Genomic DNA, 25,348 nt, shown 5'->3' on the forward strand with positions numbered 1-25,348 from the left:
TGCGTAAGAGGCATCGTGTGACGGGGAAGCGTGCCGTGGACGGCCCTGCCCGGCGGTCTGGGCTCCGCTTTTCCTGGCGACCCGCCCCGAGACGGTGGTTTTGCTTATTGTTGCCATCAGCGTGTTCACAGCGTTCTGTTTGCCTTTTTCTCTCAGTGCCCTCCGCAGATTGTTCCTGCCCCAGCTCTGCCCCGTTGTCTTTATTGTCCGAGCCCGGGCTCCCGGGGCCTGGCTGTGCCGCGGGCCTGCCGTGTCGGGTGGCGGGAGAAGAGTTGTTGACGCTCGGGCTGAGGAGATCTGGGGATCTGGGAGGCGGGGTCAGGTGTGCCTCCCGCAGGGGCTCGGCAGGAGGTGAGCTTGGGCAGGCTGCCGCGGGATCGAGTTCAGAAGCTGGAGCCCCAGCCTGCGGCACGACCACGGTCGGAAGCATGTTTTTGTCTTTGTGAACGGGGACCTTGGGCTTCGTCCCCCTTCTCGGTGCTTAGCAGTCCCCGCGAAGGGATGTGGAGAGGGTCGCGGTAGAGGCAAGTAGCTTGTCTCCAGGTAATAAATACGTACGTTTTGGGCCTTTTTTGGAGCTGGCGGCTTGTGCCCTGTTTTCCTGGCAGTTTCTTACTGCTCCGTAGCAGGACCCCTTTAGTGGTGAGAACATCCTCCGGGAGAGTCTCGACTGGCTTTTCAGACCCGCTTCAGTGGTTTTTGTTGGCGAGAATAGTTAGGAGTGTTGACTTTGTTAACAAAGGCTGAGTCCCTTCTAGAAGGCCTACCAGCGTGGAGTGGATTGGGTCAATGGAAGTCTCCGGGCACACTTGCTCTCCGATGAGTCTTTCCCATGACACAGCCCTAACAGTCGCTCTCACTCAAGTGCCGGCATTTTGGGGGAGCGCCTCCACGATCAGAGAGCCGCCTTCTAGGCCTTGAGTCACCGTGGGTTGTGGTTTTACTTCTGCGACACGAACACGTTTGTCGACTTTTACGTTTCATGCAGTTTCTTCCGACCCCAGACCATTTCGTGCGATTCGGTCGCTGCTCCCCCCGAGTAGAGAGAGCGGTGTGGGAAGACTCGCGAGCTGCCGCCTCGTGCAGTTAGGTTCTCTGATGAGTGGAGGAAAGAGGCACGCGGCGGCTTCAGTGCTAGTCTCTGCTCGTTGCTTGTGCTGCTCTCACAACATCGGCTGGTGTTTTTGTTTCCGCTCAGCGCGGTGCCCGGGAGACGGCAGAACACCATTGTGGTGAAGGTGCCGGGTCAGGATGACAGCCACAACGAGGACGGGGAGAGCGGGTCCGAGGCCAGCGACTCCGTCTCCAACTGTGGACAGTCGGGAAGTCAGAACATTGGGAGCAACGTCACCCTCATCACCCTGAACTCGGAAGGTGCGCCTGCAAAGCCTCTTTCCTTTGCCTGAATGGCAGTAGGTACAGCGTTCTCTTCTGTTCTGTTCTCTTCTGTTCTCTACTGTTCTCTTCTGTTTTCTTCTGTTCTGTTCTGTTCTGTTTTTTGCTTTTCAGGAAAGTCGTGCGGTCCCTACCTTAACACAGTAGTCCAGCTTGACGGTTTCCCGACTTTACGGCGGTGCACACGCGGTCCATGTGCAGTAGCCATTGTGCTTTGGGTTTTGAGTTTGGATCTTTTCCCAGGCCACCGACGTGCGGTCCGATCCTCCCTCCTGGCGCGGGGCACCGCGATCGCGAGGTCGATGGCCGGAGCCCCGACAGACGCACTGCGCCCACACTGCCATTCCGTCAACTTCAGCGGTGTTGGCGCGGTGGCTGCGTGCGTTCCGTGAGCGGTTTCACGCGTCGCGATCTGTGCGAGATGACTCCGCCCAGCGACAGGCTGCCGTGAGCGCTGTGAGCACAGTGAAGCCGGGCCGGGCTGGGGCACGATGTTTGGTAGGTTAGGGGCGTTAAGTACATTTTTGACTTTGAATGTTTCCAAACCCGCGAGAGGTATTTTGGGACATGACCCCATCCTGAGTTGAGGGACATCTGTATGTGTTTGCTGTTTGTAAAACGTGGTAGGAGACAGTGGAAACTCTACGCACATTCAGGCGGTCTCTGAAGGCTTTCTGGTGACGGACACACCGCTGTGCTTCTAGAACCAGGAGCTGATCATTGCCTTTGAACAGAGGTCTCTCCACGTCTCTGCTGGGGGCCAGACGTAGGTGCCCAGAGGGGACTGTGCCAGCTCCCGCGAGAGGCAGAGGGAGCTGCCTGGCGGGCGCCCGGACCGGAGCCCGTTTCGCCCACACCGCATCCTGTCCCCCTACTTCTCCTGCCACAGTCTCCGTAGCCACCTGGTGCCTCTGTCCTGCCTCTGCAGGCTAACGTGGGCCGACGTGGGCTGCCCACATGGCCTCCCACAGCACGGGGAGGAGGGGGAGTGCAGGCGTGTTAGTGCCGTGTTCCCGACCTGTGAAGCCTGTGCTTTATTCACTGATAAACTTGTGTGGTTTTTTGCTTTACGTCTGAGTTGTTGATTTTGACTAAAAATGCAACGTAGCTTTCCTAAAACGATGATGTAGATTTACCGAGCCACGATGTTTCTGTGAGACCAGTTACCGTATCTGAAACATTGAAAACAGTGTTTTTCTCAAAGTCTTGCTCGCTTCTGACATAAATAGCAAGGATCAGGACAGCAGAGCAGGAGCAGGGAGAGAAACAGAGTTTAGTGACCGCCTTTTAAAAAAACCGAGATCAGGGGCGCCTGGGGGGCTCAGTCTGTTAAGCGTCTGACTTCGGCTCAGGTCGTGATCTCAGGGTTTGTGGGTTCAAGCCCTGCATCGAGCTCTGTGCTGACAGCTTGGAGCCTGGAGTCTGCTTCAGAGTCTGTGTCTCCCTCTCTCTCTGCTCCTCCCCTGCTTGTACTCTATTTCTTTCTTTTTCAAAAATAAACATTAAAAAAATTTTTTTTTAAATTAAAAAACATCTAATTTAATTACCATAGATTTGGCCTATTTATTTATTTATTACATTTACTTATTTATTTTGAGAGAGAGAGAGAGAGATGGAGCATGGGCAGGGGAGAGTAGAGAGAGAGGGAGAGAGAGAATCCCAAGCAGGCTCTGAGCTGTCAGCCCAGAGCCCGACATGGGGCTTGAACTCACAAACTGTGAGATCATGACTTGAGCTGAGATCAAGAGTTGGATGCTAAGCTGTCTGAGCCTCGCAGGTGCCCTAAAGTTTACCATCTTAAAGCGTACAATTGAGTGGGTGTTTAAAGTACATTCATATAGTTGTACACCCAGCCCCCGGTCTGATGCCTGGACATCTCTGTCACCCTGGAAAGCAGCCCTGGCAGCCACCGTCCACTTCCTGTCTTTGGAATTACGCGCTGCAGGCACTTGGCACACGTGGGCCATGCAGTGCCGTCCACGGTGTGGCGAGTATCGCTGCTCCGATCCTTCTGTGGCTGGGTCCTTCTCCGTCGTGTGAATGGACCACATTTTGTTATCTGCTCATCTGTCGATGGACACTTGGGGTGCTTCCGCTTTTTAACTGTTCGGAACGTTCGTGAACAGCTGTTTGGGAGAACGTGTGGTTTTGTTTCTCTTGGGTAGCACCCGGCAGTGGAATCACTGGGTCAATTTTTTACACATTAAATTTAAGAAAGAGAGGGGTGTCGCCAGTGTCGGCGAACGGGCATTAAACATCCGTGGAGGAGATGGTGTTCGCAGTAGTCGCAGAGAAGCCTGATTGTTCTCTCTGTCCGGGTGGGTCCTGGGCGGGCACGCACACAGGTCTGACCAGCCACTTAAGGCCCGGTGTTTGTTCGGGCTAAAGTGCGTCACCTGAGGCGCGTAACACTCGATAACTCCAGGAGTTTCTGAGGTTGTCGTAGATACAACATATTTCATCTTTTTATGTGTGTTACTGTGATGTGATTAATGTGAGATATATTTCACTTGGAGAAACTACAGAGTGACACAAATGAACACAGAAAAAGGGGTCAAATTTCCAGCTTATAAATGTCTAAGGGGGGAAAAAATACAGATTTTCTTTTGATCTGAGTCTGAGTTCTTTATGAGCTGATGCATTTGTCGAAAGCATTACTCTCTAGCAGATTGTTTCCATCAGATATGACTCTTGGACGGTACCTGTTGTTAGGATTGGGCAGACGAGACAGAGTTGACTGATTCTGAATTTTACCTTATATCAAAGAAGAGGTCATAATTCAGGATCATTCTGCCTGACCGTTGCACTAGGAGAAAACGTGCGGTGACACGTTTGTTGTGCTGACACTCCTTGGGAGGGTCCCCGCCGGCACTTTGCCTGCTGTGTGGAGGCCGGGCCGCGCCGCCCTCGTGGCACCGTGGTCTGTGTGGGAGGACACGGAGGCGGACGGAGTCCTCTTTAAGTGGGTGCCTCGGACGTAACTGTTGAGGAAGAAGCTACTCCGCTAACATCTCGTATCAGAGTTACTATCGACCGATAGTGGCATGTTCCGCGAAACACGTCTGTGAGGCGGATGGGTGCGCGGAGAGGTGGGTGAGCGCTTTGCCCCACGACTAGAACCCCTCGCTGAGCTGGAGAGAGCGTCAGGCAGCTACTTGTGTTAGAGAAGCACCGTTCACACGCAGAGCTCTGAAGGGCCATGAGCTCGGCTTTCGTGGGGTCATTTAATTCCTGCTGACAACCCAGAGCTGCAAGTACGCAGACCGTTCTTACCTTCGTAGAAAAGCATTTAAGTGCTTGCGGTTTTAGAAACCACAGGTTTCAAAATGGTTTATTTCTTAAGAATTCCAGACGGTTTGCCCGAGTTGACGTGTCGTTTTATATCACATTTGGAGTCCGATTATTTACTGCGAGGTTTCGTAGCATTTTGTCCCCGTGTTTTTGTGTAGGCTATTTTGTCTGTCACGGCACAGATTTCCTCAGAATCAGAGGAGTGCTAACTGTTGAGGGCAGTGGGCAGTAAACTTACTCTGGTTCCAATTCCTCTCTTCTCTTGGCGTTGCGGTCATAGTTCAGCATCGGGGTATCATCATTCAGAGGTTAAGCTGGCCGAGTCAGAAACAAAGCAGCTAAAATAGGACCAACAATGGAATGTGTTAAAATCAACGAAGAGACTTAGTGATTTTTTTTTTTAATTTTTAATGTTTATTTATTTATTTATTTTTTGAGAGAGAGAGAGAGAGAGAGATGCAGCGTGAGTGGGGGAGGGGCAGAGAGAGAGGGAGACATGGAATCCGAAGCAGGCTCCAGGCTCCAGGCTCCGAGCTGTCGGCACAGAGCCCGTCGCGGGTCTCGAACTCACAAGCCGTGAGATCATGACCTAAGCCGAAGTGGAATGTTGAACTGACTGAGCCACCCAGGCGCCCCAGATTTAGTGACTTCTTAACAAAGCGTCTAAATTCTTGCTGTCTTTGCACTTGAGAATTCTTAAAAAACTTGAGTAATCCTTCTCATAAGATGTTGGCTACTCAGCTTTAATGGGGAGGGATGGTACTTGAGTTATAATTGGATTATTGTTGGAAATTGGCCTCATGAATGTTCCAAAGCCCGGTCAGGAACATGACTTATGTGGTAAATCTCTGGGATGTACTCGGTGGGGGGCAGCAGGGTAACATCTGGCGGGAGCGGTTCATTTGGGAAAGGTCGTCAGTCACGGCGCCAGGAAGGGGACGGCTCCAGGGGCCGTGAAATACGACAGGTGCAGATTGCCGTGTTCACAGAACATCAGCCTGCATGTGTGAAGAAGGAAGTGTAGCCGGGAGTGTTTCTCGAGGATCTATTTACATAATTTATTTTACAGAAACTTTTTTGAAACAAATTCTTCATGAGGTCATAACACTAAAAGCCAGCATATCGGCCGTCGTAAGTGGGCTCCCACAAGAGCGGGATCACAGACAGGTTGGCGACCGATCCCGGCGAGGTTAACGAGGACCGACCGGCGTTAAGGATGCCGGTGCGTCCTCGGGCGTGGCAGACCGTGGCGGACGGGCCGCGCCGGGAGGCCGTTGCAGCACCTCGCCCCGCGTTCCAGAACGGGCAGTGCGTGACGCCTCCCGGAGACACCGTGTCTGTGCCCGGTGGTTCCCACTCTTCGGTGGCAAAGGACCGAGGCATCCTTAGTCTCCGCCGTGGTGGTCACGGGCGAGCTCGTGACGACTCATGCTGAGTGGGGCAACCTGGCCCGAGCCGGCAGCCTTGCCGTCCGGTCGGCGGTGTGCTCGTGTGGTTTCTGTGCGACGCGCTCACAGTGGCTCCGGTGCCGGAGACCGTTGGTTTTGTCCCTTTTCCGTAGTATCCTGTGTGTACCTCGGTCCTCTTGAGTCGCCTCTTTGAAAACCCCCAATTATCAATCTGTTTGTAGCTCACAGACGTCACATCGCTCCCAAATGAGCATGGTTGTTCGGGCAACGGGTGCAAAGTCAACTGTGTCTAATGCCAGAATGGCAGGCGGGTCGTCCGTTCTCGTGGGTCGGTCGCAGGTCAGAGTGTCCTCAGCGCTCTTTGAGGGTGACGCATGTGAATAAGAGGCACAGTCGGAGCGTAAGCACCTGAATTTCAAGGATTTAGAAGTCGGTGCCAAGTTGTATCGTGAGTGACTCAGTGCTGGGAGGCCGGCCCGGCCGGGCACGTCTTGGAAAGCCTTGGTCGGCTCACCGGGGCTGCTCTCGATGAGCACGGCCAGAGCCTGCGGGCCGGGCCACCCTGTCCTCGCCGCCCCTGCTCCACGCGGCAGCGTGGAGAAAGCCGCACGCCGTCGGTCAGTTTTAAAAGCAGCAGACCTTACTGGGCTTGTCCTCACGCCAGAGGCTGATGATGTTTGCTCCAGGAAGTGTCTGGCTCAGGACGGGGACGCGGCGAGTCGGGTGTGCTGGGCAGTGAGGGCCACAGGAGACGTGTGAGCGCTGGGCTCCTGGAGCCTCTGAGGGATTCACCCTGTGGTGCCATTCCTGTTCGGAGCCGTGTCTTCCGTTGTACGCAGTACGTTGCTTTTGAAATTCATTAAATTTGCAGGCCTTAACAGAAGCCAGATGAAAGTTACTTTTTGGTCGAGGTGGAAAATACAGCCTGACACCAGTCACGACTAGCAGTCTGTTCCCTGAAGTCTTGTCCGGAGATGGTGGAGGCTGACTTTGAATGAAGTTGATGTGAGATTTGCTGTGACCGTGTCCCGTGTCTCTGAGAAACCCTGGGGCCCCTACTGAGTCACGGAGTGTTGCCGCCTTTTGTTTGTTCACTGTCCTCGGGGTAGCGTCACTTCTCATGATGACAGAGAAGCGATTATGTGGCGTCTCAGTCACAGCCAACAGATGCCCACGGCTACGGGCAGCCCTCCCCGAGGGTGTCGGGCCTCTGGGAGCATCACCGGGACCCACAAGCGTGCCCCAGCAGCACGTTCACAGGAGGCGGGCACCCACTCCCTTGCCCTTCTCTCCATGGTGCTGCAGACACACGGGACTCCATGACTGAGACGTTTTTCGTGGCTGGCAGGCAGGACGGGCAGAACCACGTTGTCTTTGGAAACAGGTGAGGTGGTGAGTTAGGGTTGGTTGGAGCGAGACGGCGTTTGGAGTGGCTGGTAACCACTTTCCCCGCCCCTGCCACTTTGCGGTCACACACAGATGTTGGCGGTGACGCCCTGAGCAGAGAGCGCCCGAGCTGCAGTTGGCCGCGTGAAGTCCCGGCTCGCGTGAGTGCTGGGTCGGTGCCATCCGGGGAGAGAGTGTGTTCAGGCCTGGGCCCTGGGCACGCAGTGAGTTTGGCAAGGCTCACTGCCGTCACTGGAGGGGAGTGCGCGTCCTGGTCGGGCGCGTCTGTGCACACGTTTGCCAGCAAGTATTGAGAGGGAGCATGACGCCAGGTGGCCCTTTTCTCTCCGTTGAACCTGTACTGTCGTGAGAATGTGGCAGCCGCTCGCGGCTTGGTGCTTTCTTCTGTTCGCCTTCCTGGGGCTCAAGTAGACCTCAGAACAAATATTTGTATTCAAGTGTTTTAATGGCAAGAAAATTCAAGTTACTGCTCAGTTTTTCATTACGTTAGACTTTGCAGAAGTGTCAGCTAATTGCATTGAGAATTTAAATGATTGGAATAGAAGGCAAGTTTCTTTTTCTCATAATCTGCTAGTTTTTAAATAAAGCCAGCAGAACCTTTCTATTGTTAACGATGCCCAAACTGACCAAGCTGTTTTGGTAAACTAAGTCCTCTATGGATCGTTAAAAGGTAAATTTCTCAGATATTTATGTGAAAGGACGTTTCATCTTGTCTTCCATTTGAAGGACCTGATTCATTGTCCTGGCGAGAAGCTGGAGTCCAGACCGGGTTCTCGCTCCCGCATTGGAAGTGGGTTAGGGCTGAGTGTTTCCAAGAGGGGGCGAAACTAAACCAGCTGGTCGGCCGGTATGACCCTGTGGAGGCGGGGGGCCGGAGCGACTCCGGTGTCCTCTCTTCTTGCCGGGGGTCCTGGAGGTGCTGCCCAACGCCCCGACGACCACAGATGGTGACGGTGGAGCCCGGGGGTCCTTTCTCCCACTGGGGTGGGTCCCCTGCTTCCGTGGCAGTGATTTGTCATTTCTGTGTTGGGCAGCGTGACTTGGGCTGTAGTTCTTGTCCACTGGGCTTGACTTCTTGCTCCAGAGACCACGTGCCTGGGACTCACAGAGTGCCTGGTGAAGTTAGGGGTGAATAGTTTGTAAATAGGTCGTAAAATGCCTTCTAAGAATTTTTGAGACGTTTGATTGGAATAAAGTTTCTGGGTAACTTCCTGTGTTATGCAGGAAATTTAAACTGTTATTTTCAGGAGTGATAGGAGGGTGGGGGTAAGGGAAACTCATTTTTTAGAGTAATTTACTTTTGGGGGGGGAGCATCATTTCTTGAAATAATACTATAGGATTTTTTTTTGCTAAACCTTAATAATATTCTTGGTACGTATCTTTATTTTTTTATGGTTTTTTATTTTTTTAATTACTTTTTAAATTTACATCCAGGTCGGTTAGCATATGGTGCAACAGTGATTTCGGCAGTAGATTCCAGTGATCATCCCCTATGTGTAACACCCAGTGCTTCCCCCAAGTCCTTAATGCCCCTCACCCATTTAGCCCATCCCCCCTCCCACAGCCCCTCCAGCAACCTTCTGTTTCTTCTCTGTATTTAAGTATCTTATGGTTTGTCCCCCTCCCTGTTTTTGTATTGTTTTTGCTTGCCTTCCCTTATGTTCATCTGTTTTGTCTCTTAAAGTCCTCATGTGAATGAAGTCCTATGATATTTGTCTTTGACTAATTTCACTTAGCATGATACCCTCCACTTCCATCCACATAGTTGCAAATGGCAAGATTTCCTTCTTTTCGATTGCCAGGTAATACTCCATCATATATGTAAACCGCATCTTCTTTACCCATTCATCTGCCGATGGACATTTGGGCTCTTTCCATACTTTGGCTGTTGTCGATAGCGCTGCTGTAAACATTGGGGTGCATGTGCCCCTTCGAATCAGCACACCTGTATCCCTTGAATAAATGCCTAGTCGTGCAATTGCTAGGTCGTAGGGCAGTTCTCTTTTTAATTTTTTGAGGACCCTCAAAACTGTTTTCTAGAGGAATTTAAACTGACATCTTTCTTCCTCCAGAGTATTCTGGTAGCATTTCCAGAAGCCCATGTGCTTGGCACGGAGGACAGGTGTTTTTGCTGATAGGCGTCAGCAGGGAGTGGGGAGCCCTTGCTAGAACGGAAGCCAACTTCCTGTGAGGGCCTGGTGAGGAGACCGCCCGCCCCCCGCGTCCACCCTGGCCGTTGTCCCAGCATCGCGATTCTCCTGGTGGCGTTGGCGTCCTCGGCTGAGGACGTGCCCTTCAGTGTTCTCTTCTGTGGCGCTCTTAGCAGAGGCCAGTTGGCTGAGGACAGACTCATTGCTGACGAATTAGTCTTACGATTAATCACGTCTGACGTGAAAAAGATGAGGCTTAGCTTTGATGTGTAACTTTGTTCGCTCATTTAGCATCACGTCTTGCCTTCGGAGAGTTGGAATCTTTTTGAAAATACTTGATTTACACGTTTGTCACAGTGTCGGTTTGTTGGTGTTTTTCTTTGTTGTTCTGGAACCACGAGGCTGTCCAGTTGGGTGCCGTCTGGAAGAATGGTCTTTTGCATGACACTGTTTCAGCGCCAGGGCCAGAGTACAGGGTTTGGACGAGGTGAGGTGCTCTTGGCACAGGCGGGCAGGTGTCGGAGGCCCCGTGCTAAGGGGCTTCTGATTCGTGGGGCCGTGGCGCCGGCGGGAGGCCTCACGGCGTAGATGGCACGGCTCTGGTGGAGGAAGACACTCCCCTGAGGTGGGGACCGAGGGGCGGGCTGGGTGCGCAGGGCAGCCTGGAAGGAAGCTGGTTCTCAGGGCTGGAGTGAGTGCTGCGGTTCAGGGGGTATTTGCAGAGACCTGAGCTGCTCGTCCTTGACTGAGTCACGTCCTGCGCGTCCCAGGCACGCGGTCTTGGTATCAGCCCGACGAGATGTGGGTGACTGTTGGGAAGACAGCCCTGAGCCCTTGTCCGGCGTTTACGTTGCTCTGACAACATTACGTAAACACGGGGTGCTTGCTCAGCACAGTCACGTTACCCGTTCCCGAGAAAGGCTGCAGCAATCTTGGGCAGCCTTGCTTGTGCCAGCCCATGGGGGGGGTCTGTGGTGGTCGGGGAGGCAGGTGTGGCGTGGCTCTGTGCCCCTCGTGGCGCAGGATGCTGCCGCCCTTCCCTGTGGGCCCACAGGGGTCCTCCTGTTCAAACACTCAGGCCCAACAAGGATGTCATTAGACGTCGGTCACCTTGGGTTTGACGGTATTCACAGTTAAGTCAGCAGCAAGGGCTTGCAGCGCGGAAGGTTCCTTTGTTTCAAGCTTATCTTGAGAGAGAGAGAGCAGCGCGCAAGCCCGTAGGAGCCAGGAAGGAACAGAGAGAGGGGGAGAGAGAGGATCCCAAGTAGGCTCTGCGCTGTCAGCGCATGGCTCGATATCAGGCTTGAACTCACAAACCATGAGGTGTGACCTGAGCCGGAAGCAAGTTCGACGCTAAACTGACTGAACCACCGAGGTGCCCCGAAAGGTTTCAACACGGTAGTTCCTGTACTGAGACGTGTTCTTGAGCTGGCGAGTAACCTCATCAGTGGCCAAAGGGGTCCTTCTGTCATCCCGTCCACTCCCAGTGTCCCCTGTCTGTCAGTTCTCAGCAACGTCGGGTCACTCCCCCATCTCTGTTCTCCCTCCCTCCTTCCCCTACTTGCTTTGTGCCTTGACCTGACTGCTTCAGGTGGAGGGAAGTCCTTCCACTCTGTGGTGTAATCGCAGCTGGGTTCACTGGGGGTTTCGATACCGACCATGAGACCCCGTGCCAGGCGTGGAGTTGCCCAGTAGGGATTTTTAGATGTAAATACCCTAGACGTTTGAGCCTTCGTGGCATCTCCGATACGACCTCGAGACCGCCCCGCGAGTCCCGTCCATCTGCGTGTAGATCACGTGCCAGCCTCTCTTTCTGTACGCGGGCCGAGTGTGGTAGTAGCTGAGTGATGCTCACAAACGTGCATCTACTGAGCATGTGCCCACGGCTCTGCTCCCTCGTAAACCGCCGGTGTCTCTGAGAGATGACGCTGGCCACTCATCGCTTATTCTCAGTTCCAGCGGCCAAGATCGGTGATTTGTTTTCTGCCCTTCGCTAAAGCCAGGAGCCTCGCCTCAGCCACCCTAAGTGGTGCTCCTGCCGCCACTCGGCCCCCGGTGGTGACGTGGGCATCTCGACAGGGTTGCTGAGCCTCGCCTGGTGCTGGTGCACACCTCCGGGTTCAGGAGCTCAGCCGGGAGAGGCTCCTGCAAAGGGGCAGGGTGGAGGCATGGGTCACAGACGGGCTCTCTACTCGCTCTGCTCCAGGCTTTTGGCAAAGCAGGGCCGGGCTGGTTGCCCTTCATGGGGACGTTTTCTGTTTCGGGGAGGTCGGAATGTAAACATTGGGACATTTCAAAATAAAGCTCGTGAGAAATGTTGAAGCAGCGATAACCGTGGCTGCGACGTGACTTACGGCCCGCTTGTCAGAAAGCTGGTGTCCCTCTTCTGTCCCAGGCTCCCAGAGGGAGGTTGCGGCTCTCCCTGTAAACGCCCCTGCCGTCCCACGGTGGCCTGTTGATGCAGGGGCTCTCTCCCACACCTCAGCTAGCTTCCGTGTCAGCATCAGAAGAGCTGGTCTGGAAAGCCGTCAGGTTTCCCGGCAGTTCTGATCATAAGCGGAGCTTCCTTCTGCCAAAGGTTGAGGCTCCTTTGAGTTGAAGTTTGACAGTCAGGGCGCCCTTTCACACGCAGTCTAGGTCACTCCTGCAACGACTGGAAGGAATCTGTGCCTGAGCAAAGCCAACGCCCCTTGCTAAGGGTCTGGCTCGGAAGCCAGCCTGGCCGAGAGCCTGGTCTCTGCCCCACCGTGTCCTCCCCGGGTCCCGGGGGGAGCTGGATCTGATCTGCATCTGGCACACCGCCGGGGGTGAGGTTTCCCCTTCCGGACGGGAGGGGCGCTAGCCACCCCACTGCCCGCCCCCTTCTCTCTCCCTGAGCCGTGGGCCTGTCTCCCCGCCATCGCGGTGGCCGGCCTTCCCCCGCGTGAACACTGGGCTCTGGGCGTTTGCGTGTCACATCACCCTTGAGAAAGCCCAAGTCTGGGGCTTGTAACGATTTTCAGTTTGCAGAGGCACAGACGAGTTGCTTGCACGAGAGGCCGGGAGCTCCGTCGTCTGCTGGTCCTGGAGCCCTTCCTCGCAGAGCTCTCTCGAGGGCGAGGTGGCCAGAGAGAAGACTGGGCGGCTCGCCGGGGTAGCCAGCCTGGGTGTGGGGAGACCTGGAAGAGCTAACGAATCCAGAGCGTTTGACACCATGTGGAGAGGTGCCTCTCTCCAGACCTGGTCAAGGGTGTCGGGTCTGCTGGGGTCAGAGGTCAGGTGTCAGCAGCGCACGCGGCCCCTTGGCTACCCGGGTCCCAGAGACCTGCAGCTCCCCAGGCACCACACCCCGTCCCTCCCGTGTGCCCTGCTCCTGCAGTCAAGCGAGACTCGGGGCTTTTCGTTACGTAAAACGGTACTTTTGAGATTTTAAGATCACGAATGGCGCAGTTTTCAGGGTTAAGGAAAGCACGTGTGGCAGGGAACGAAGTTTCCACAAGGAGAGGAAAAAGGTCACAGTGCTCTGAATAGCAGGTCAGGGGAAGGTGCTCTCCAGTGATAGACTTCCAGCTTCACTGCTGGAAGGGAGAGGGGTGGGGGTGGGGGAGGTCCACAGAACAGGACAGGGGAGCCCCGAGCCCTCACAGAAGGGCTCCGCGGTGAGGAGAGTACGGGCGGGTCTGCGCAGCCCTGGATCCCCTTGTCCCCCCCGAGCTGGCCGGCTGCCTCCCCCGCGGTGCAGGGCAGCGGATCCGTTTTCTTACGTGGGGCGTGCCTGGCTTCCACACGGCTTCTTCTCAGAGCACTTCCGGGGCTGCGCGTGGGTTCTTGTCGCCCCAGAGGCCGGTGGGCTCCAGGTGGCTGTCGTGCTGCTGGAACCCGAGGGAGCCCCCCTCCCGACCCCTGACACTAACACTCTCGGGACCACTCTTGCTTGCTGTCCTTCCGGGCGCCAGCAGGCCGAAAACAAGCACGGTGTTTAGAAGTCGCTGGTGAAGCTCCCCTGCGGCAGTTGTGGAGGGAATCGGTTGGAGGCTAGAGCTCGTTTGGTGTCCCCGCTTCCGGACACTGAGACCCAGGTGTCGGGTCTGGGCGGCACCTCGGCCGGCGCTGCGGGGTCTTCTGCCACCAGACTCGGGAGGGCTGTGGGCAGCCCCGTCTCCCCGGCTGCAGACCGGCTGACGGTGCACGGCGCTCTGCGTTCTGTGTGCTTTTCACTGAGGTCGTGGGGCCAGCCTGGCCCCAGGGAAGCCCGACTGGACGGCAGTGGGGTGTTTACGGGTCGCAGTGTTACATCTTGTCTCCGAGATGGATCACTGGAAACCGCGGCGGCTCTTTTGGAAACGACGCACTGGTTTCTGGTCAGCTGTAGGTGTCCACACCTCTCCTTTGTGACCTTGGGGGTCGCCCCGGGGCTCTTGGCCGTGCTCTGGAAGTTGGGAGAGCCGTTCGCCAACAGCCCCCGGGGAGGATCCTTCTCGAGTGCGTTTGAGTTGAGCACGGGGCGCTTTGGACTCGTGAGCTTACGTGAGACTGTGTCCTGTCTCTCCCAGAGGACTACCCCAACGGCACCTGGCTGGGCGACGAGAACAACCCGGAGATGCGGGTGCGCTGTGCCATCATCCCGTCCGACATGCTCCACATCAGCACCAACTGCCGCACCGCCGAGAAGATGGCGCTGACGCTGCTGGACTACCTCTTCCACCGGGAGGTGCAGGCCGTGTCCAACCTCTCGGGCCAGGGCAAGCACGGCAAGAAGCAGCTCGACCCCCTCACCATCTACGGGATCCGGTGTAAGTGTGGCCTTTGTCTCTGGTCGCGGGAAGGGTCTGGCCGAGGGCGGGTCGTATAAGGTAGCATCTCGGGGCCGAGTCTGGGCCCACACTGTTGGCCCGAGAGGATGCTGGCCTCGGCACTAGTCGCGGAGCCGGGAGAGGAACTTCCGGATGGAGCGTCTCCTTTAGTGAACATCACCGGTGCCTGCCCGTGGGAAGGACCGGGGGCGCACGGGCCTTTCAGACCCCGGCCTCGCTGGTCCTCAGGCCGTTCCGAGGCCTGGAGAGGAGCAGAGCCAGAGCCTTCCCCAACCTCTGCTGACCGCGGCCTTTCCCTGGCTTCCCCCTGGCGTGAGCAGGGTGCTGTCTCCCTCCTCCCTTTCCAAGAGGGCTATTGATGGGCTGACCTCCCGACCGTAGCCGGCGGAGCTCATGGTGCTGGTCCTGATATCCTCACGGCCTGTGTGGTGCGCCTCCTCTTTGAAGAGGGCCCCGTGCTCAAGTCAGTGATCCCTGTGTACCATTGGTGACATTTAGGGGGTGCAAGTGGCCCTGCGGGTGGCCCATATCCTTATCGGCAGCACCCGCTTGCCTCTCACCCCTGGGCTCGTCCGATCCACAGGGCCCGTCCGACTCCGGGACGCGTTGACGTGGCTTATGATATAGACATGAAATGAAGCAGAAAGACACGAGACACGAGACTTCTAACAGAAAGGCTGGGTAGCCGCGTGTGAGACCCAGGTTCTGGAGGGCCACTGTGCTTGAATGTGAGGTTTAAGTCTCATCTAGCAAAGGGCGGGAAGTGAGTGAGTTACCTGGAACTCACTATCTCAGACCAGGGAAGGGCGCTGTCCCACCAGGAAGGAGTCGTTTTTGTCACAGGAAACTCTCTGACGTCGATCCATGAGCCTTCTGTTGGGGACAGAGAGAAACAGAAAGTCTTTTTCCGTAGTTGTTATAAGAATAGCAGGTATGTTTTTACCTGTTCTCTTATACTTTAGATTAAAACTGAGCATTTTCTCCTGACTGTAGATCTTCCTGGCAGTCGCTAAGAAACAGAACCCAGGTCCCTCTTACACTACAGCGGCTCGTCGCCATGGTGTCCCCATTTGTTGGCCCTCCGCTTTCTGCCTCTCCTGTCTGACCCGCTAGGGGTGTCTGTCACGGATCCTGAGAACCCTCCCTGGTACTCTTCCGAGAGACCGTTCATGTAACCAGCCGACGTCAGCCCCCGAGGTGGGGCGAGAGCGGTTCACGGTCGGCGGCGGACTTTTCCCGAGGGCCAGGCTCTGTGGGCCGCGGGGTCTCTTGGAACCGCTCCGCCCTGGAAGTGGCCACTGACAAAACAAGTAGGCCCGGCTGTGTTCCCACAAAATGGTATTTTTCAACAGCAGGCGGTGGGCTGCCACCGTCCGCCAGCCCCCGGTCTGGAGCGTGATGCCAGCTGGGACCCTCCGGTGTGCCTGCGCCACTCTGGTCTCTGGGCACGTGGTGTGTGTGCAGCCCGAGGACTCGTGCTGGCATGTCGACAGGCCGCCGTGGGGTGGTGTGTGACCCCGTGACCCATAGTGCCCTGTGTGGCGGGTTTGTGAAGGTGAGGGAGCCGTGGTCCCCGATTCCCGATGGCTCTGCGGGCCGTCAGGTGTTTGTAAATGGCCACGGCCCTGACAGTGTGTCAGGGGCTTGGAAGGGGAGCCCTGATGGAGAGGCTCCGTCTGTGGCCTGGACCGGGCCCAGGGCTGCGTGGGCACAGTGGCCTCCGGTTGGGGGGCTGCTCTTCCCATGGGGAGTCGACAGGGCTCCTAGGACCGGAGGCTGGAGGGTGGTTGCCTCTCATTTGGAGACGCGCCTTGGAGCATCAGTCCAAGGAGTACGGGCGCCCTGTGTGCAGGCCGTGACGTGCAGGTTATTAGGCAGAGGTTTGGAGAAGTTTCCCTGGAGGTGGTGGGGAAGCCGGGGGGGTGGTGGGGCCCAGAGCAGAAGCACGTGGCGGTGGGGCCAGTGTGCTGGTGCCCAGGGAGACTGTGTGTGTGTGTGTGTGGGGGGGGGGTTCGTGCTGCATCAGCCAGACAGGCTGGTTCTGTTCCTGTGTGTGGGAGCTGGGCTCTCCCATGAGCCCTCCACCATCCGGGAAACCGAGCTGTCTTCCTGGGGCATCAGGAGGCGCGAGATGCTGGCATCTGCCACGCGGTAGGGGCTCAGCACGGGAGCTGTCCGTTTCCCCTGGCCTCGCAGGTTCAGGGCACGTCCCCCGGGAGGTTGGGGCGTCCCCTGCGCTCACCAGCTGTGGTACCACATGCACCTATGCCAGCCGGGCGAGCCAAGCCCTCTCCCAGAAGGTAGCACAGCCCCAGACGGCCTCTCCTTGTGAGCTCCTGGGGGATGGAAATGTGCCCGCATCCGCACCTGGCATCCGTGCCTGTGGTGCCCGGTACCGCGGAGACACGCGGTAGCGCGGGTTGTGAAACTGCTCTGGGGAGGGGGGGGGGCGCCTAGCAGGGTGACCTTCAGGGAGACTGAAGAAGGACGGTGTCGTAGCGGGGCTGTGTTGAGAGACTAACACGGGGGTACGGCCCAGGTTGCGGCAGTAGAAGCAGAGGGGGGCAGACAGACTCTAGGAATTCTGGAGACGCGAGCAAGGCTTGGCTGAACCGAGACCCAGGAGGTCAGATCGCCCGATTTCTCTGCAGCAGAGGACCGACTGACCGTCAGAAACTTCTGAGTTGCCAGCACAGTGGTTGTATTTGCTTCCAAGCCAGGTGGTGGGGGCCTGTGAGTGTTTCAGCGGGAGACCGGCCCACCCGCGTGTTCCTGTGGGGGCCCGAGGAAGACCCGAGGAAGAGTTCTGGGGTGCCGGGCTGTCCGGGGGCCGGCGGAGCGCTGCCACAGACAGCTGCTTTGTGCGAGCAGCCACACTTGGCCTGTTTCTTTCCCGGGCCGGGGCGGCCTGCGGGTGTCCGTGAAGTGGGAGGGGTCCCTGACCCCGACTACGTGTGTTCGCTGTTTTTTCACATGTGATTTGCAGAGAATGAAGGAGTGGCTTTTCAAAAGGAAAACAGTCCCCTGCGCTCAGTTGTGAGAGACCGTCCACAGGGAGCCTTCCCGGAGCCGTGGGGCCTGCCCTCACCGACTCCCTCCCTCCGATGAGGCCTGTTGAGAGAGCAGGCGCGGAGTCGCCTGGAACTAGGCTGGAACTAGCCATCTAACCGTGGCTCTGAGCTTGTGGCCCCATCCACCACGTGCAGCCTGCGTTCTCAGCTTCCCAGCCAGAGGAGTAAGAGGGGCGCGGGCTCGGGGCCCGGGGCCCGGAGCCCTGCAGACCCTGGGGCGGGCTGCGCCTTTGCTGTGGGCGGGCAGGCGGGATGTGGCCCTTGTGAGAGCCCGGCTCCGTCACGCGTGCCTGGAGCAGGTGAGGGTGGGCATCCTCCTTTGGAAGCGGGGTGTCGGGGGCCTGGGCGGAGCTCGAGGAGTGGCTGGGCGGGAGGGCGGGGTGCCTAGTCCCATTGCACACCCACCTGCCTGCGGCTCCTCCCATCGCGAAGCCTGGGCTTTCCCCTCGGCCCCTAGTGGCCGGGGCACAGTCCTGGGCTGAAGGGGCACAGGCGGGCTGGGTTTGAGTCAGGACTCCGGAGGGTTGACCGCATGGCTTTGAGCCAGTCCCATGTGCGCCGTCACGCGTACTCGGACAGCAGCCCGCAAGGGGGCGGGGGCACCATCTACACCCACTAGGCCCCTGTTGTTGTCGTCTCCCCGCAGCCCGTCCTGGACTTCCTGTGAGAAGCTGTTCACCGGCTGAGGGGCCCTCTCAGTGGGAACCTTTAGATGTGATTTTGAGGTGTTAAAAGTAGTTGTTGATTTTTTCTAACTTTGGGCCGGTTCAGATTGTTGCACAAGAACCAGAACACAACAGGTGAAGCAGTGGATCGGACTGCTGAGGGCCGAGTGGCGAGAGTGGCTCGGTGGCTTTGTCGCACCCGCCTCTGTTTTCAGCTTCCTGCAGACCCGGGAGCCTCGCTCACAGCTTCCAGAACGCGACAGCTGCTGCTGCCAAGTGCAGTCATCACGGGGAGGACTCTCATCTGAATTTCCCCTTTTTGTTTGTCAACAGAAGTAGTTTTCTCCCTTTACTTTCTCTGGGGAAAAGGAATTCTGAAACATCCATAGGCCGTGTGTCTGAGAACCGCTTTTCTAACGAGGGAATGTGCGTTTTCGGGAGGGAAGCGGTGCCTAAAATACTCCCTGAGAAATACACGCTTTTCAGGGTGCAGCTTTAGGGCTCCCACGGATTGGAGGGCTCCCTCAGACTCGGGTAAGCTAGCCGTATAGGTCGTGTGCCGTGTGTACAAGCAGCACGTTACTATAGCCGTAAACGTCTGGAACGTTTTTGGGTGGGGCTCTCAGCTAAGAACGCCAGCCGTTGCCTTCTCCCCCTCGATTTGCACATACGGCTTTCGTTCTTACGGTTCATCCCAGCGAATCACCCAGCGTCTCCTGGACTGTATGGTGGAGCAAGTTGCTCGCCCGCGTGAGTTGCTAGAAACGCGACGAAAGCACCCATCGGGTGGACAGTCGCAGACCTCTGAAGGTATCGCGAAGCCTGCTGGTGTGGAGGTGAGGTCCCGTGGGGCCCCCGAGCCCTCGGGAGGTGGTCTGAACTCCACTTGGCACACGCCAGAGCCCTGTGTTCACAGGGGATGGCGGCCCCCGGGTCCGTCCCAGCAGCTGCGCCAGTAGAGGGTGGCGTTTCGTGACCGCGCAGCCGTGACGCAGAAGCTGGTTGGCGCCCACCTGCGTGAGCTGAGGTGCGCTCCCCTGGTGCGCTCGGGGCATCCCGGGGCGGTGTCACAGAGTCACAGAGCGCCGCGCGCTGGGGGCTCAGAGCAGCAGGGAGTCCCCCTTCTCTCCGCCCCGGAGGCCGGAAGCCTGCGATTCTGGAGCCGGCTGGCAGCGTGGGACAGCACGGCTCCTGTCACTGCTCGTGTCCTCCCCGTGGACGCGCTCCTCTCCTCTCCTTGTCAGGACACCAGTCCCGTGGGATCCCAGCACACCTGCGCCGGCCTTCTTTCCAAGGGAGGTCACGTTCTGAGGTTCTGGGAAGGACGTGGATCTCGGAGGACACTTCACGGGGCACAGGGCTCGGGTTCTCCGGAGCTTGATACTCGAACGCGGTGTCTTACGTGGCTTCTGTGGGGGTGCCCGGCACGTGTGTTTGGTAACGCCGAGGCGCCAGAGGGAGTGCAGAGGGGGGCAGGTTTGGTGAGCACAGGTGAGAAGGTGAACAGTCGGGGCCCTGGCTCACAGGTCGCCCGGACACAGGGCCTGGGGGAGGCCCTCAGCCTCCCTTTCCTGCTTCTCCTCAGTCGGGGCCATCACTGCCTGGGGAGCAGGGCTCGCCTGGCTCTGCGGCCTGGACACTGGACAACACACAGTCTGTGGGGAGGTGCGGTGACCTGTCCTCCTCACTCGGGGGCTAAAGATTTCTGTTGTTTTTCTGGGTCAGTCGCTGTCAAGTGAAGACCAGTTCTAAGAAATAAATTTCTGGCACGCGGTCTGCTGTTCTTTCCCCTTGAACTTGAGGTTACGTGAGCAGCGATAGTGGTTTTCATTCCTCTGTGGCTGATGAGCCCCATGCCACCCACCGAGGACGTGAGATCGCCAGCTCTGTTTCTTTTTCCCACAGTGCGTCTCAGCCCTCTGTGGGGCTCATTGTTGGAGAGCTGGAGTGCGGTTTTATGATTTGAACCACCAGTGTCGGGATGGGCGTTCCGGGATGTGGGAAGGCACTTAATGGTGACGGAGCTTCAGCTCTTTGGGAGGGAGGGGGTGAGCAGACAGCTTGCCGGGGAAGCAGCAGAAGCAGGCTCAGAGGGACCGTAATTTTGGGGGGCAGCTGAGAGGGTTTGCCTGCTGAGCACTCTCCCCCAAGATGGTGAGGGGACAAGTGGCTTGCCTTCCGGAGGAGATGAGCCCCCACAGCTGCCTGGGGACCCCTTATGCTGGGGAAGGCACCGGAAGCTGCCTGGAGGTGGCCGCGTCTCCTGCACAGGGTCGCTGCTCACTTTTGTCCGAGGTCTCCTGTGTGTCCGTGGGTGGGGCCTCGCGTGCTGTGTAGGGCAGGGAGGTGCTCCTGGGGGTTATGTGGCCGTTTCTCCTCCACCCGGCTGGGTGCTGGGAGGCCCGGATGTTAGCTTCTCACTCCCGACAGTTCTACAGGCTCCGAAGCTAGCGTGTTGACTGTCTAATTTTGTGCGTTTTTCTTGTGACCATCACATGTGAAAGGTGTTTATTTATGGGGGTGTGGGGAGAGAGAGAGAGAAAGCCCCCACTAGGGAGGGTCAGAGAGAGGGTGAGAGAGAATCCCAAGCAGGTTCCAAACTGTCAGCACAGAGCCCAGCGTGGGGCTCGGTGTCACAAACTGTGAGATCGTGACCTGAGTCGAAACCAGGAGTCGACACTTAACCACCTGACGCACCCAGGCGCCTCTCAAAGTAACCTCTTTGTCACTCATAAGACGTCTCTTCCAAGGTTCGTTCGTTAATCTGCGGTGCTCCGTGCTGTCCGAAAAGACAGGTGCGCTTTCGGGAAAGTCGGAGAAAGCCGCATTTCCAGGCAGCACAGAGCGGTCTGAGGCTGCACCCCGACACCTCCGCGAGCCCCCTGAGGGCAGAGCCGAAGCCTGCATGTGGGCACCTTGGGGCGCACCTTCCCCCTGCGCCCGGTGCTCTCCGCGGGGAGCCGGCTGCGCTGCTGACCCGACGGCGTTCCTGGCAGCCACGGGATGGGTGCTGCTGGACGTGCTGTTGGCAGGAATATGCAGCGAGGTTTCGGAGAGTTTAAAAACGACTGCTGTGTAACTATACAGACGTATGTTTTTTCTTCAAAGGGTGTAAGCCAGGCTTTGAACTGGTAAATTGGTTTTTACAAAGTGGAACTTAAATGTTAACGTCACACATTCATATGCGTCGTAAACGTTCATGTCTGTTACCAAGTATTTAAAATTTCAGGCAACGTCGTTAATTCCTAGCAGCATTCGGGAGGCTTCTCCCTGCCTGTGCCGGTGTGGGGACAGGAGGGTGGGGTTTATTTAGGTCCTCTTACTGAAGCGCGTCCCGGGAAGCGCGTTCTGATGGCGCTGGGTTGCCGTTTCCCCTCTCTCGGCACCGCTGTCCTCGGCTCTGCCGTGACCTCAAAGTTGGTAACCAGCCCAGAACGTTCCGAGTCAATCCCTTGAACTTAAAGCCATCGTGGGGCACGTGGCAGCCACTCAGTAAATATTGATCGATGATTTGTGGCTATTTTAGAGGTGACCTGGAAATCAGCAAGCAAGGAGTTGGGCCTCATTTGTGTATTTCCTTCTGTGCACGAGGCTTGCAAAATGCAGCTGGAAGTTCCTTGGATTATTTTCCTTTCTGATCCTGTAAATCCTGTGTCTCCTCAACCCAAGGCCTTTTCATCTAGATGACAGAAATTTTGGTTGTCGTATTTAGAGTCAGAGGTCTTAAGCACATGCTCGTGAAGTCAAGACGCATCCTTCCGAGAGAAAAGAAACTTGATACTTCGGTGAATTTAGGAAAACGAGCACTCCCTTTGTTGCGATTGTCTGGCCGGTGGTCTCGGCAGGAGGAGGTCTTAGGGATCAGGCGGCCGTCACGCTCTCCGCGGACAGTGTAAACGCGGCCTTCCTAGCAGTCAAAACAGGAAGTTTTTCAGCTCCGTCTTTTTATTATGAAAGTTTTGGATTTCATCCACGTGTTTTCCTGTGAGTCGGCGAAGTTCCGCGAGCCGCTCGAGTGGAGGTCATCCAGTCGAAGAGCGTTTCTTGTGGTTCCCACGGTGGTGACTGACTTCCTGTTGTCTTGGCAGAGAAGAGGCCAAGGGTCCAGTGAGTGTCTCTGTCGGCCCCCTGCGCCTCAGTGGCCCGCCGGATCCCCCGTTTCCTTGTGGGGGAGGGAGGACTCCGGTGCCGTTCAGTCACGTTCTGAGAGCGCTCTGTGGTGTAAGTGGTTGACGAGTGTGGGCGTCAGTAAGATGCCCCGCCGGGCCCCGAGGAACCAGGGCAAGGCCGCATGTGCCTCGGGGAGCGGGGCTGCGGGCTCTCGGGGATAAAGACTGATGTGCCCGCGGGGCGTTTTCCTCCTGACCGGGCGCAGAGGGAGGGCACGGCGAGTCACAGAAGCCGGCCTCGGACTCGGGCGGCGACGGAAGAGTGTCTTCAGGTGGATCGTGACTGCGTTTAGTCCACCAGGGCCGGGGCATCTGCCGTGTGCCCGGGCGGTCTGGGCTCTTGGCACAGCACACACAGTAACTGTGTCCGTCCTCTAGGTGTCAGCCGGACAGGGTGCGGGTGGGAGGGACTCGGGGTCCAACCGGCTGGTTCCGGGTAGGGCCGCTAAGGTGGAGTCTGAGCCGAGACTGGGGAGAAGGGGGACGGCCGCAGGCCCGGAGGCACGGGCGGATGGGAGCTGGTGCTTGCGGACGCGGCTCCAGGGCGTCGTGGGCTTCGGTTTTAACCTCGACCTTCAGGCCCCTGAGGGCCGTGTGTGGAGTGTGAGTGGACATGGTTGAGCGCGGGCGTCCTGGAGGCCCGTGGGGGCCCGGCACCCAGCCGGCCGCCTCGTGGACCGGTCAACGCGTGAATGTGTGATGTCACGGGTCCCTGCCGGTGAGGCTCTCAGCCCCCGGCCACGTGTCGCCGTCCCGTGTTCGTGTGGCTCGCACACGGCCGGGACGTGAGGAGTGGCCTTCTTCTCGCCGTCCTTTAACACGGGGTGTGTGCTTTCAGGTCACCTTTTCTATAAATTTGGGATCACGGAGTCTGACTGGTATCGAATCAAACAGAGCATCGACTCCAAATGTCGGACAGCCTGGCGGCGAAAACAGCGAGGCCAGAGCCTGGCCGTCAAGAGCTTCTCGAGGAGAACGCCGTCCTCGTCTTCGTACGGCGCTTCAGGTACGCTCCGTTCGGAGTCCCGAGTGGTGCGCCCTGGGAGGCTCGGGGGGAGCGGGCCAGCGCCACCCACAGCCCCCCTCAGCGCAGCGACGGGGAGCCCGGCTCCGTGCACGCCCTGCAGGTGAGTTATCTCAGGACCGCCGTGGGTGCTGCGTGGGGTTCCCCGAGCGGCAGGACGGGGCCGGGTCTGGCGGCGAGCGCCGTGTCCTGTCCTCCCTCCACCAGGTTACTGAGCGCGCCGCTGGCTTCTTGTCCTTGCTGGTGTCTGCGTGGGGGGCGCGGGCGAGGCGGGGGTCGGCCCGGGTCGTCGTGCTCATCGCTGCCGCTCTGAGTTAGACTTCCCCAAAAGAGCACGGGGACATTCCAGATTTTCCCCTCGGGCATCGCGGGAGGACTGGCTTTTCCGAAGCAGAAGGTTCACCAGGAACGCCACTGTGACTTCGGTGTTGCTTTTTTTAAAGCTTTTTAAAAAAATCTCCACAACGTCTCCCTTGGCCTCGGCTCGTAGAACCGCAGCCCCGATCGGGGTTGGGGTCAGGACCCCAGGGCAGTGCGGGCAGGGTCAGCCGGATTCTCGTTCCGCAGCACTGTGGCGACAGACCCGGTGGCCCGGCATGCTTGCGGGGTCTTGCCTTTCTGAAGCAGACCTCGGGAAGCGGCTTCCCTCTCGTTGTCTCGGTAGCGACTGGCGAGCAATCCCTGACGACGAGGGGCGGCCACACACGTCGTGCCCCCAAGCCGTGCTTCTCTGAGCGGCAGTATCGAGGGACCTTCCAGCCAGGGATCTAGGCCCTTCTCGCATAACGAGGAATCCTGTTTGGGGAACTGAGGGAGGTAGCGACCGTACGATGTGCTGAAGCGGTGGCCCCCTGAAGAGGCAGCCCGCCTCCGTGGGTCTCGGGCGGGCGGGCATGGACGCCATACACTCAGGGAGGTAGGTTTCAGGCGGGCCCGGGATTGGCCGCCCTCTCCCTGGGGTCCGAGGGACCTAGCACAGAGCTGGCCCGTGGCTAGCGCTCAGTGTCTGTCCCGAAGGAGCGAGGAGGAAGGGCAAGATGAGGCTTTCTCTGTGGAGACGGCACGGCCCCGGTTCAGGACCCCCGGGCAGCGGCCCGGAGCCGCGAGTTTCTGACAGGCAGCGGGGGTGCTCTCGGGCCGGCCGGGACCATGTTTGAGGGTGGAAGGTGTTGAGTCCGGTGAGTGGTTGGGCGGGTGGGCTGGGGGACCCCAACTCTGCTTCCGACCCCCTGATCGGAGACTCGGGGGGGTCTTAGCCTCCTGCTCAGGTGTGATTCCTGCTGTGTGGTGGTGGCGTTCTGACTTGTTTCATACTTACTTAAGATTTTTCATCTCCCTTCCAGTCAGTAGTGTTCCTTTCAACTAAATGATAGTAGTTCTGTTTACCGAGACAGGAGTTTCTCCGATTGTTTCTTTGTTTACTAAGCTTGTCAGCATTTCTTCTAAGATGCTTTGGGTTTGAGTAACTCTCAGGTGCTGGCGGCTTCTCGTGGGCGGTGAGTGGCCGCCGTGCGAGCTTGTCTTTACTTCCCGAGTGCCCTGGGCGGGCTTGGCACGCGGGGCGTGAGCCCAGCGTCTCAGGACGCCCTGTCTGGAATAGACGGTGTCTGGGAAACCCCGGCCACCCGCCGACACCGGCAGCTTTGGAAGAACAACAGTAGCCCCTCGCGTGGCCTCGGCGGCGGCTCCTCTCTCGGGAGCGCAGCGCACTGGCACGGGGAGGGGGCAGGGCTGCCCTGGTCTTGCCCTTCCCGGAAGCGGGTGTCATTCCCGCAAGCGGGTGTCATTCCCGCGTGAGAAGGCTGCTGCCAGCCCCGGGTGGTGTGCAGGGAGGAGGAGGAGGAGGAGGAGGAAGAGGACAAGGAGGAGGACGGAGGTGGTGCTCTTAACAAGCCTCGGGAGGGAGACGAGCGCGCGGTTCCTTTCCCGAGGCCCGTGCGCCTGGGGTGGGTCGGGGAGGCGCCCTGAGCTGC

At 57.8% G+C, this 25,348-nt stretch overlaps 1 protein-coding gene across 5 annotated transcripts in view; it reads left to right on the plus strand.

The window, feature by feature from the left end:
* The window catches only part of BANP (BTG3 associated nuclear protein), a 115,295-nt gene that overhangs the window by 53,255 nt on the left and 36,692 nt on the right, over positions 1 to 25,348 (plus strand). For all 5 annotated transcript variants that reach the window (XM_047078899.1, XM_047078902.1, XM_047078903.1 and 2 more), the window contains 3 exons: positions 1,199 to 1,374; positions 14,186 to 14,425; positions 23,190 to 23,357. In XM_047078899.1, coding sequence (XP_046934855.1) covers positions 1,199 to 1,374; positions 14,186 to 14,425; positions 23,190 to 23,357 — 584 coding nt within the window. The remainder of the gene's footprint in view (positions 1 to 1,198; positions 1,375 to 14,185; positions 14,426 to 23,189; positions 23,358 to 25,348) is intronic.

The sequence above is a fragment of the Lynx rufus genome, unplaced genomic scaffold (genome assembly GCF_022079265.1).
Source record: "Lynx rufus isolate CCGP_SWC_20201006 ecotype Redwood Valley unplaced genomic scaffold, mLynRuf1.p SCAF_16, whole genome shotgun sequence".
Lineage (NCBI taxonomy): Eukaryota > Metazoa > Chordata > Mammalia > Carnivora > Felidae > Lynx > Lynx rufus.